Below are 13,748 nucleotides of genomic sequence, written 5' to 3'. Positions count from 1 at the left end.
GTTTCAAGATTCGAAAATGTTTATGACTCAAATATATTAGAGCATGCTGTAATTTTATGATTCAAGTATTAAAAGAAAAAAAAGCTCACTATTCCAAAAATATTGGGTTCAAGATTCTTCCTCAAGGTAAGTAAAAGTATTCATCTTGGCTGTGCATATTCTATACGTCTAGAGAGCCGCGAGATTACCAGAATGAGAAAAGAATAACGTTTTATATTCCCCATCGTACCCTACATGTCACCTTATTCTTCATCCACATACTTATTTTAAAGGGGTTAATCTAAGACTAACGGAGAAGCGTGAACAATTCTTTTCTAGTAGATATGGCTTCAGCTGACCTTCTTAAGTGCAGTTTAATAGAAGTTTAATGTTTTGCACCACAATCTTGCTAGAGTCAATAAGACGTTTGCCTTTAGCTACTTACAACGTCGACCTCTCGCGTTTATTATGCCTGTAGCTTATACATATAAATATAAAAATAATGCTAGCACAGCTGAGCGAGAACGGAACATTGTCAGTTTTAAGGATTTGTTCTTACGGTTTGTGCATTCTCGTCAGTTGCGTTTCAGAAGCGTGAAATGGAAAACCTCAAAATATGTACCGCTCTGTTGTTAGTGTTCGGAAGCATACTTTCTATAACTGGGCAAATCGTAAAAAGACCGAATGTATTGCTTTTGGTTTTGGACGATTTACGACCGGCGATTAAGGCGTTTGGAGATTCCAAAGCAATAACGCCAAACATTGATCGACTGGTTAACGATGGATATTACTTTACTAACATTTTTGCACAGGTAAGTTTTAATTAGATTAACTCCGTGAAATACAAACGTGCTATTGAAATACAAATCGGAAATTGCAGCAATCGATCTGTGCACCAAGTAGAAATTCATTCCTTACCGGACGCAGACCGGACACTACAAAACTGTACGATTTCTACAGTTATTGGAGAGAAACAGCGGGAAACTTCACAACACTGCCTCAATACTTCAAACAAAATGGTTATTATACGAAATCGATCGGAAAAATTTTCCATCCAGGAATATCGTCGAACTTCACGGACGATTATCCTTTAAGTTGGAGTGACGAGCCTTATCATCCTTCAACAGAGGAATACAAAGACAAGCCAACTTGTATTGATATCGCAACTGGAAACCTTACCAATAATTTATTGTGTCCTGTGGTACTGCAACTTCAACCTGAGGGAACCCTTCCCGACATTCAAAGCACCGAAGAAGCGAAATGTTTTCTCAAATCTTATCGCAACCCAAATGCGCCATTCTTTCTTGCTGTGGGCTACTACAAGCCACACATCCCGTTTAAGATCCCGGAGGAGTTCCTGGAGCTTCACAGAAACACTAATTTCAAGACCCTTGATCTCGACTACGCACCGTATGGATTACCAACTGTGGCCTGGAATTCTTATTTAGATGTAAGAAGTCGACATGACATGATGGCCTTAAATATCAGCTATCCATTTGGACCGATTCCGGACTTGACCAAACAAAGAATACGTCAGCATTATTACGCCGCAGTGAGCTATGTCGACAGCATGATCGGAAAACTGTTGGAAGATGTTAACTTTGAAAACACAATCATCGTCCTAACATCCGATCATGGTTGGGCGCTAGGGGAACATGCTGAGTGGTCAAAATTTAGCAATTACGATGTTGCACTGAATGTGCCCCTTATCATTTACAGTCCACAGGTTAAGCCTAGATCCGAGAACAAAATTGAAATGGTGGCTGAACTGGTAGATTTATTCCCAACATTGGTGGACTTAGCTGGCCTACCACCGATTCCAGCTTGTAAGGCCAATAGGGATGACGAGGAAACGTGCGTTGAAGGTAAATCATTGCAACCACTAATTTTTGGCGAGCCATGCGACAATTTAGTGGAAGAGGCTTTCAGTCAATACCCCAGACCGGGAACGTATCCATCTGTTCACCCTAACAGCGATAGACCCAAACAGTACCAGATAGAAATTATGGGATACAGTCTGCGCACGAAGCAGTTCCGTTACACGGCGTGGATCGGGTTTGATCCGGATAATTTTACCCGAGGTAAGCTGGTTAGATTTTCTTCTTAGTACTAGTTTAACGAACACGAATATTGTGGTTTACAGATTGGGACACAATCTACGGTGAAGAATTATATGATCATAGAATTGATCCCAAGGAGAACATGAATCTCGTGGACCGAATACAGTTAGCACCAATAATCAAATGGTTGAGACTACGCTTGGAGGAAAAGTTTTGGTAAATGTGAACCGGCATTTTATTATAATACATAAATATAAATGCTGACATTCAAATGAATAAAAAAAACAAGAAACAGTGTTCAGATATAGTAAAAAAAAAATGCTTTATGAATAATCGTCAAACAGGAATTTTTTTTTGCATTTCCTTATCGTAATAGGTATCTGGTTTAAAGTTGTAATGTGTGAGTGATGTAACGGTCTACTTTTCCATACCAATGCAATGGGTGCTTTAATGAACATTATGCAACTCAAATGGGTTGCATAATATTCATTATAACACTCATTTGGGTGCTATAATGAAAAACCAACATCAGAACAGTAGTTACATGACTACGTTTTGCTGAATTAGCTTGGGTAAGTGTTCAAATAGTGTATTCTCTGCGTCGCGTAATAAATTAAATAGTTTGATGGACATGACATCAAAAATTTCCAAAGGCAAGTTCATCTATCGCTTTACGGCTTGTCGAACTATGAATGTGGCACGGTAACATGGAATCTGATTGTTCTCTGCAGCAACATAATTTATTGGCAAAAATGATCATGTGGAATAATTAGACTGTACAATTTTGGAACAGATTCATCATAAAAGACCATTTTTCGTCATTGCTTAAAATAGCGTGTGCAACTCGTAGCAAAATTCGATTTTTTCACCACTCGTAGTAATGTATTTATCGTAGCACGAACAACTCGTACTGAAAAAATAATCTTTTTGCAACTAGTTGCACAAACTGCTATTTAATGCATTGAGAAAGACATATAATTATGAATTTATGAATGTTGGTGCAACATAGCATCAATAAAATAGTAGTTTGTGCAACTAGTTGCAAAAAGATGATTTTTTCAGCACGAGTTGTACGTTTATCCAACGAGGCTTGCCGAGTTGGATATATACTACGAGTGCTGAAAAAATCGAATTTTGCAACGAGTTGCACACGCTATTTTTTGCAATGACGAAAAATGGGCTTTAATATGATAAATCTATACCAAAATTGTACAATCGAATTTACTCCACATGATCATTCATGCGAATAAATTATGTTGCGGCAGAGAACAATAAGATTCCATCTTATCTGCCAAATTGCATAGCTTGAAAAGCTATGAAGCGGATGCAATTGCCTTTGGAAAATTGTGATGTTATGTCCAACAAACCATTTCATTTATTACGAGACGCTTAGAGTACACTATTTAAACACTCACCCAAACTAATTCAGCTAAAAGTAGTCATGTAACTACTGTCCCAATGTAGGTTTTTCATTATAGCACCAAATGAGTGCTATAATGAATATTATGCAACCCATTTGAGTTGCATAATGGTCATTAAAGCACCCATTCTGTTGGTATGGAAAAGTAGGCCGTTTTATCACTCAAATGACAACTGTAAACCAGGTATTATGATTGCAAAAAATAATATTTATGCTTGATTTAGAATAATAGTGCTGTCTAATGAGAGCTTGAAGTAGCTCGAAGTTTCTCCCTGCCCTGCTCATGCCCATTTGTTGACAAAAAAGAACGAGCAGGACGGGAACAACTTCAGGCTACTTCAAGTTGCTCATTAGACAGCACTAATAACTATCTTTTGTTTGTTCAACACTAATGCTGTCCAATGAGTAGCTCGAAGTTGTTCCCGTTATGCTCGTTCTTTTTTGTTAACAAATGAACATGAGAGGGATGGGAACAACTTCGAGCTACTTCGAGCTGCTCATTGCACAGCACTACTAAATTCTACTTTGACAGCATACCTTGTTCCAACCTAGCCCAACTGAAATCCTGAAATAACGTGTTTGCTATTTATTGTCTATCAGGGTGTCTACTCATCTGTAAAAACAAAATGCCCTGATTTTTCCAGGTGTTTTACATTAATTTCCAGGCAAAAACAAACGTGCCATATGTACCTCCAAATTTTCCTTAGAAATTAGTTCAATACCTCCATATCGAATTGCTTCGGGAATTTCTCTAAAAAAATCTTAGGACCTCCGGCAATTCTTGCAACAATTCTTTCGACAATTTCTTGAGGAATACTTTTAGAAATTATCTCGAAATTCCTTCCAAAATAATAGAACAAAATTCTATGAAATTCTTGAGTAATTTCTTAAGGAATTCCTGAAGAATTTTTGAAAGGAACTCCTGAAAAAACTTTCAACATCATTGCTTCAAGAAATTCTTTAAGATTTTGGTTCAGGGATTTATTTGAAAAAATGCTCCGGAAACAACTTCGAAAGTAAATCTTTAAATCAACTATCAAATTCCACCAACTGATGCTTTGAAAATTGAAAGAAGCAATTTAAGGAATTGCTTCAGAATTTACCTCAGTAGTTGCTCCGGAATACAAAACTTCCTCCTGGAAGGGAAGGGAAGAATATCAGTGTGGTATCCCCCTTCATACGGGAGCTTGGCAGAAGGAAGGTCGTGCGATATGTGTGCCATCACAAATATTGCCCTCCGCTCTCTTTCAAATCGACTTCTATAAAAACATTCTGCCTGCCGTATCCTAACGGAACTATCAATTCTATACTTTCGCCTCTAATTCTATCATGAACATGTACGTCCATGTTTGGAAGATGATATTAGCATTTCCATATCATAGTAAATCGTTTAACTTCACGTAGAAGTAATACACACAAAATCAATAATTAGATTCCTCTATATTTTTCAGCAATTCTTTCGGAAATTTCTTTGGGAATTCCTCTGGATTTTTTTATAATCTTTATAGAAAATTTCTATAGAAATTCGAAGTTATTTTAAACATTTCTTCAGATTTTTTCGAAAATACCATCCGAAAATCCTTCGAAAACTCCTTAAGAATGTTATTGATTTAAATTCCTTTTAGAATTTCTTCGGAAATCCCTTTCGTAAATTCCGTTGGAAATTCCTCAAAAATTCTTTCCAACATGTTATTGGAAATGCCTTCATAAGTTCTTTCCGATTTTTCTTCGGGAATTAATTCAGGAATTCCTTCGAAAAGTCCTTTAAATACTCCTTCGGAAATTACTTTGGGAATCCCATCAGAAACTATTCCTGTCTTCAGTACAATGTATGTGTAGGCTAGACTAGACTAGACAATAAATGGAAATTATTGGATAGAATTTAGGTATTTTGTATGGAATTTCCTCGGTACTGAGTGTGTGTACCGACTGAGGTGTGAGGCCAGAGAAAAACATGGATTTATATACCGTACATTTTTCTAGTTTTCTGCCGAGTATGTTATGCAGTATTTTTCGCTCGGAAACCCCGAAAGCTTTCCTGACTGCCCTGTCTAACTGATGTATTCTTAACGTAACTATAACCACGACGAGAGCATGCTAATCTTGCAAGCTTTGCCAGCTGACTAGACTTGACCTAAGAATCTTCTTCTTTTTCTTCATTGGCATTACATCCCCCACTGGGACATTGCCGCCTCGCACCTTAGTGCTCATTAAGCACTTCCACAGTTATTAACTGCGAGCTTTCTAAGCCAAGTTACCATTTCTGCATTCGTATATCATGAGGCCAACACGATGATACTTTTATGCCCAGGGAAGTCGAGACAATTTCCAATCCGAAAATTTTCTAGACCGGCACCGGGAATTGAACCCAGCCACCCTCAGCATGGTCTTGCTTTGTAGCCGTGCATCTTACCACACGGCTAAGGAGGAACCTAAGAATCACTACATTCAATTTCATAGACAGGGTGTCTACTACCTGGAAAAACCTGGAAAACCTGGAATTATCAGGGAATTTCTCCCCACCTGGAAAATACCTGGAATTATCAGGGAATTCCTGACATAATCAGGGAAATTTCAATACCCGGTGATCATGAGTGAAATTCTCTCAAAAGATGAAAAAATCCTTAAAAATATTTGAATAAATATACCAATCAAATCTATTGAAAATGTAGTGAACGTTAATGGATCGTTGTTCCGCAAAAAACGTTTTGCCATCTTCTAAAGAATTCCTGGAGAATTTCCGAAGCTATTCTTGGTGAAATCTAGGAATTTATTTGGGAAATCAATTAGGGATTGCTTTGTAAATTCTTTTGAGTACTCCTTCGGAAATTCTTTAGGAATAAAGCCTCATTTCATTTTCATTTATTTAGTCTACATCTATACAGATAACACTGAATCAACAATTTGACGCCACAATACACGGTTCGAGGCCGCATCTCTCCATCCTCGAATACGCCCCACGCTCGCCAAGTCGTTCTGCACCTGGTCTGCCCATCTCGCTCGCTGCGCTCCACGTCGTCTCGTACCTGCCGGATCGGAAGCGAACACCATCTTTGCAGGGTTGCTGTCCGGCATTCTTGCAACATGCCCTGCCCATCGTACCCTTCCGGCTTTAGCTACCTTCTGGATACTGGGTTCGCCGTAGAGCTGGGCGAGCTCGTGGTTCATTCTTCGCCGCCACACACCGTCTTCTTGCACGCCGCCAAAGATGGTTCTAAGCACCCGTCTCTCGAATACTCCGAGTGCTTGCAAGTCCTCCTCGAGCATTGTCCATGTTTCATGTCCGTAGAGGACTACCGGTCTTATTAACGTCTTGTACATGACACATTTGGTGCGGTGGCGAATCTTTTTCGACCGCAGTTTCTTCTGGAGCCCGTAGTAGGCCCGACTTCCACAGATGATGCGCCTTCGTATTTCACGACTAACGTTGTTGTCAGCCGTTAGCAAGGATCCGAGGTAGACGAATTCCTCGACCACCTCGAAGGTATCCCCGTCTATCGTAACACTGCTTCCCAGGCGGACCCTGTCGCGCTCGGTTCCACCCACAAGCATGTACTTTGTCTTTCACGCATTCACCACCAGTCCAACTTTTGTTGCTTCACGTTTCAGGCGGGTGTACAGTTCTGCCACCTTTGCAAATGTTCGGCCGACAATGTCCATGTCATCCGCGAAGCAAATAAATTGACTGGATCTGTTGAAAATCGTACCCCGGCTGTTACACCCGGCTCTCCGCATGACACCTTCTAGCGCAATGTTGAACAACAGGCACGAAAGTCCATCACCTTGTCTTAGTCCCCGGCGCGATTAGAACGAACTGGAGTGTTCCCCGGGATCTTCACACAGTTTTGCACACCATCCACCGTTGCTTTGATCAGTCTGGTAAGCTTTCCAGGGAAGCTGTTCTCGTCCATAATTTTCCATAGCTCTACGCGGTCTATACTGTCGTATGCCGCCTTGAAATCAACGAACAGATGGTGCGTTGGGACCTGGTATTCACGGCATTTTTGAAGGATTTGCCGTACAGTAAAGATCTGGTCCGTTGTCGAGCGGCCGTCAACGAAGCCGGCTTGATAACTTCCCACGAACTCGTTCACTAATGGTGACAGACGACGGAAGATGATCTGGGATATCACTTTGTAGGCGGCATTAAGGATGGTGATCGCTCGAAAGTTCTCACACTCCAGTTTGTCGCCTTTTCTTGTAGATGGGGCATATAACCCCTTCCTTCCACTCCTCCGGTAGCTGTTCGTTTTCCCAGATTCTGACTATTAGTTTGTGCAGGCAAGTGGCCAGCTTTTCCGGGCCCATCTTGATGAGCTCAGCTCCGATACCATCCTTACCAGCTGCTTTATTGGTCTTTAGCTGTTGAATGGCATCCTTAACTTCCCTCAAGGTGGGGGCTGGTTGGCTTCCATCGTCCGCTGAACTGACGTAGTCATCTCCTCCGCTGCCTTGACTTTCATTGCCTGTACTCTCAGCGCCATTCAGATGTTCCTCGTAGTGCTGCTTCCACCTTTCGATCACCACACGTTCGTCCGTCCATCCTTATCCCGGCACATTTCGGCTCGCGGCACGAAGCCTTTGCGGGATGCGTTGAGCTTCTGATAGAACTTGCGTGTATCTTGAGAACGGCACAGCTGTTCCATCTCCTCGCACTCCGCTTCTTCCAGGCGGCGTTTCTTCTCCTGAAAAAGGCGGGTCTGCTGTCTCCGCTTCCGTCTATAACGTTCCACGTTCTGCCGGGTACCTTGCTGCAGCGCGACCGCCCGCGCTGCGTCCTTCTCCTCCAGAATCTGTCTGCACTCTTCGTCAGAACCAATCGTTCCGTCGACTTCGACCCATATACCCGACGTTGTTCTCCGCTGCGTCGTTAATGGCTGCTTTGACTGTATTCCAGCAGTCCTCAAGAGGGGCCCCATCAGGCTCACCCTCTTCCGGCAACGCTGCCTCGAGATGCTGCGCGTATGCAGTGGCGACATCAGGTTGCTTCAGTCGCTCTAGGTCGTACCGCGGCGGTCGTCGGTACCGAACATTGTTGATGACGGATAGTTTTGGGCGCAGTTTAACCATCACCAGATAGTGGTCAGAGTCGATGTTAGCGCCACGATATGTCCTGACGTCGATAATGTCGGAGAAGTGCCGTCCATCAATCAGAACGTGGTCGATTTGTGATTCTGTCTGCAGTGGCGATCTCCAGGTGTACCGATACGAGAGGCTGTGTTGGAAGTAGGTGCTGCGAATGGCCATATTCTTGGAGGCGGCGAAATCAATTAGTCGTAGGCCGTTTTCGTTCGTCAGCCGGTGAGCGCTGAACTTTCCAATAGTCGGTCTAAACTCCTCCTCTTGGCCAACCTGAGCGTTCAAATCTCCTATGATGATTTTGACGCCGTGGCTTGGGCAGCTGTCGTACTCACGTTCCAGCTGCGCGTAGAATGCGTCCTTATCATCATCAGTGCTTCCGGAGTGTGGGCTATGGACGTTGATTATGCTGAAGTTGAAGAACCGGCCTTTGATCCTCAACCTGCACATTCTCTCGTTGATCGGCCACCACCCGATCACGCGCCTTTGCATGTCGCCCATCACTATGAAAGCTGTTCCCAGCTCGTGTGTGCTGCCGCAGCTCTGGTAGATGGTATGATTACCTCTAAACGTTCGCACCATTGATCCCTTCCAGCAAACCTCCTGCAGCGCTACGATGCCGAATCCACGGTCCTTGAGCACATCGGCGAGTATGCGTGTGCTCCCGATGAAGTTGAGAGATTTGCAGTTCCACGAACCGAGTTTCCAATCGCTAGTCCCTTTTCGTCGCAGTGGTCTTCGCCGATGGTTCCGGTCCGTACTCTCTTGTTGATTGTTCGTTGCTTATGATTTTTAAAGGCTGGCTTGCAGGGCCTGACACCAAACCCCTAAATTTCCGGAGGACCATTCCTCCTTATTTCCGGTGGACCATGGTGCACAGTTTCACTTTTAGAGTCCCTCGCTGGCACTCGGACGATGATCAGCCGCCCTGACATGGCGAACAGACGCTGTTGTGAGCCGACCCTGACATGGAGAACAGACGTTCAGTAAATTTGCACCTCCGGAGAGGAGCAACCCCCCCCCCCCTTTCCTGTCAGCATACGACCATAGTTCCCACCGGGGTTGGATACCCGATCTTCCCTAAAGTTGCTCGTATTCCGGCCCGCCCCGACGAAGTAGGGATAGGAGTTGCTGGGTAAGAGGCCAAGGACCGCGAGATGGGGTCTATTTTATTCCTTCAGGTACGCGAAGTACCAATGGTACGCTTTACCCAGCATTTGCCGTGCTGGAATAAAGCCTGTCCACGTTAAAATTCGAGCACTGAGACAATGTTCAATTGATTTGTAGCCATTTTTTTACTTTGGACATTAATGAAAACATGCTGGAAGAATCACATAAAGCGGAGAGATTTAGCTGTCATGTAAATTGATCTTCTCAGTGATTTGTGAAAATTTGAAAACATCGCATTGGATGATGAGTGTCCGAAATTTAACGTGGACAGGCTTTATATTAAAAAATACTAAATTAGTTTAGATTTTTCAAAGCAATTCCTGGAGGAACTTGCGAAGGAATTTCGGGATCAGTTTTCCAAGGAATTATTCAAAGAAATCACTTAAAGAGTGTCGATAGGAATGATTAGCAATTTTCTAAATTATTTCTGGAGGAATTTCCAAGATAAAAACCGAAAAGAATTTCCGGACGATTTTTCGTATGGTTTCTTTAAGAAATTCCCGAAAGGGAACCTGAAGGAATTTTCAAAAAAAGTGTAGAGTGAATTGTGAAGGATTTTTCCTAAAGGAATTCTTGAAAGAATAGCCGAAGGATTCCCAGATGGATTTTTTAAAGGAGTTTCTAAAGGTATTCTCGAAGTATTTCTAAAGAATTCTCAAGAGCAAAATATCCGGAAAAACTCCTCCAGGTGTTTCCACAGTTTTCCACAAGATGCTTCTGAATAATTCCTAAAAAATCCCGAGCAATTTCAAAAAAAATACCCGAAGAATTTTCCGAAGGTTTTTACAGTAAAGCAGTAATAAAATGCCATTGAAATTAGTCTGCCAAAATATGCTCCAATAAGCTTAATAGCTTATTCAGATTACGATTAGATTATTTTATCGCAATGAATATCGTGTTAAAATGGAGAAAGAAAATTGAATGTATGGGGATAGCATCAGGTTGTTGTATATCATGATATTTTTGATCATAAATGACGTAATCTGAATAGGCTAACATGGCCGTTTGACACTTATAGTACCGGTATTCAGCCAATAACTCATTCCACAGGCGGAATTCCAAAAAGTGCTGTATGGCGGACTTCTAGCGCTGATTCCCCTCTACAACTTTGTCTAAGGGTACTTTGCTCTATGTCTAATATTTACAGCGTGAAACGCTAGGAACACTCAATATACTAAATGATAATAAGTGTTATTATCATTTAGTATATAAAATGATATTAGCGTTTCCCGCGGTGAATATTAGACATAGAGCAATGTACCCTTAGACAAAGTTGTAGAGGGGAATCAGCGCTAGAAGCCCGCCATGCAACACTTTTTGGAATTCCACCTCTGGAATGAGATATTGGCTGAATACTAAATGATAATGAAATGATAAGTTCAATCCCTGCTAATAAATATGCTAAGTTTTAATTCAATATAAATTTCTTCCCCATCAATCATACCGCTACAAAACACCATCACACTACTGCTTTTGTGATAACAATCAATATGCGTACCTATAGCTATCGTCCACCTTCTGATGTGGACTGCTGCACAATTGGGGAGCGAAACAGTACATTGTAGATACCTAGTTCAGTTCAAAATAACAAACGCATTCAAACGGCCGTACGGTCGATCTCAGTGTCGTTATTCCCTCTATCACACATCACGGTCAAGGGAAATTAATTTATCCAAATTACGCTTTCGCGGTGGGAATTTTGGTGGTGTTTTAGTCAAGTGCATCAGTCGGACCTTAGTGAAAAGGTGGACGAGCCAAGGTGGCCTACCTTTGAAGAATAAGTGCTAGTTTCCTGGACACAAAGGGCTTGTGGTTATCCAAGCCCCTGGTCAGTACTCCCGCGCGTGTTTTGGACTTAGTGCTTTTCGGTGGCTGCTAAGGCAGCGAAGAAAGTCCTTCGATTACCGGAAAGTTCGCGCTCGAACAAGTATTTCCGAGGGATTTTCACAAGACATTTTCGAACAAACACCTAAAGGAATTAAAAAAAATCGTAAAGGAATCGCCAAATGCATCTTTAAAGGAATTTCCGAAACAATTCCTTGAGATGTTTTCTAAAGTTTTAGCAAAGAAATTTTCAAATTAAATCCTGGAGGAAGTTCTGAAGCAATTCCTAAAATCCGGAGGATTTTCCGATGGAATCTATGGAGGAATTTTCAAAGGAATACCTGAAGGAATTTTGATTGAATGGCTGAAGCAATTTCTGGGTGAACTTGCGAGGGGGGGTGAACTTGCAAAATTCCTGGAGGAATTTCATAAGTAATTTAGGGTCGGTGTACCGGTAATAGTGGTATTAGTGACAGGTCCAAATTGTTTAATTCATATCTATTGATAGGAATATATTTCCTGTGATGTAAATATATTGGCAGAAAGCTGTTCTTCTCTACTTTTCAGGAAAAATATTGTTGATACTTCAAAATATTGTTTTCTTTTCAAAATCGCTTCCTCCATTAACTGGTACATGGACAAGTAATAGTGGTACTAGCTAACTTCTGTTCCTATAATAGTGAATCCCATTTGGTTTCTTATGGGATTCACTATTATAGGAACGTCTCACTATTATTGGTGCAAGGGAGCCAAAAAGTTAAGGAAAAATGATGTTTTTCCGGAAAATTTGTAAACTTTTTCGCACACATTCACCTTTTTTGAGCAAGCGCTATTGTATAAAGTAATTTGAAAAAATCAAAATGCACTACATCTAGCAAAAATCGCGTTTCCACTATTACTGGTACACCACTATTACTGGCACAGCCACCCTACAACATTGTTTTGTGAAGCCACTGAAATATTCTTTAAAATCATATTTTTCGCAATATTTATTAACTTTTTTGAATTGATTATTTTGCTGCTAAAATCTATACATATTTCTAAAGAGTTGATTTGACAATTTTCTCCTGAAATTCATTTTTGAAAGAGTTGATTTGGAAGTTATTACCGAAATAAATTCCTCCACAAAACCCTCCAGAGAATTTTTCGCAAGCTTTTTTAAAAATGTCCTCAAGGATTAAAAAATGTACTAGAAAGGAAAAAACCTTTACACAAGCTTAGATCTCCTATACCTCGGGATTATTCTAAGGATCATGTAAACTGAAGAAAACAGTAACATTAATGCCTCTATGTGATAAAATTAGACTCCATAAGATGATGTAACCCCTACATGAATCATCATAACAATTTAATAAATTATTTTGGAAATAGGGGAACCTGCCAAAGCCGTCATTCATGATTCAGCCATCTTGGATTTTAGTATGGGAGAGCCAGCCGGTTTGTTTTCGTTTTGCACTGAAAATGAATTTTTCACCCCCGCCGTCTTCTCTTCCACAAACTTGGCAGGTTGGAGCACCTACTACTGTATTCATCTTGCTCTCAGCTTTGCACCACTGGGTGCGCAGGACCTCTAAGTTAGTAATAAATAGTAGATGCTTCAAACCAAGATACAAATTTCAAACAATTCTATCTCGATGGCGAGTTTTTATCTACTGAATAATAAAGTTGAGGTTCACGTAGGAGTGTTACTCAATCACGATGAAAAGAAATTCTTATGGTTTTTTTAATAGCTACTCTGCGTGTTCCACAGTCGGGACCATCATAAGCCGATAGTGCAAGAACAGCGGTAATTTGGAAAACAGCACATGCAGGTTACATGAGTTCAGAGGGATATGACTGGTAGCTTAAGCAAAGAAATTTAACAAGTTGACAACAAATGTTGCATATTGCAATAAAAAGTTGTAATGTATTTCAGCCAATAGCTGAAGTTGGCTGATTCGGATTCTGTTATCGTAGTAGCAAAGCAATCGGTTGCAACCATCCCCTTGATACGGAACGTAGTAACAACCTTGGTAACCAGTTTGTTACAATGAAAAGCTTTAGTTAGTCGTTATCAAGAACTTCTTCAAACTAGACGCTATTTTAAATAAAGCTGTTATCAATCCAGAATGAACCAATCGTTCATTTCGTCCTGAAGTACCCGATTCCTTCGAACACGATAATTGTCACCATCGGGATTCTCCAAAACAGGCTTACATTGATAATTATTAAATAAC

General features: G+C 41.1%; 1 protein-coding gene across 1 annotated transcript; it reads left to right on the top strand.

The window, feature by feature from the left end:
• Positions 1-361: 361 nt before the first annotated feature.
• On the top strand, positions 362-2,371 carry LOC134215421 (iduronate 2-sulfatase). The gene is made up of 3 exons (XM_062694620.1): positions 362-791; positions 860-2,060; positions 2,123-2,371. The coding sequence occupies exons 1-3, from the start codon at positions 579-581 to the stop codon at positions 2,257-2,259; spliced, it is 1,551 nt and encodes a 516-aa protein (XP_062550604.1). The 5' UTR covers positions 362-578; the 3' UTR covers positions 2,260-2,371.
• The last annotated feature ends 11,377 nt before the right edge of the window (positions 2,372-13,748 follow it).

This window comes from Armigeres subalbatus, chromosome 2 (genome assembly GCF_024139115.2).
Source record: "Armigeres subalbatus isolate Guangzhou_Male chromosome 2, GZ_Asu_2, whole genome shotgun sequence".
Classification (NCBI taxonomy): domain Eukaryota; kingdom Metazoa; phylum Arthropoda; class Insecta; order Diptera; family Culicidae; genus Armigeres; species Armigeres subalbatus.
Note: the sequence above shows the minus strand (reverse complement) of the source record. Positions and strands in the feature narration are given on the sequence as shown.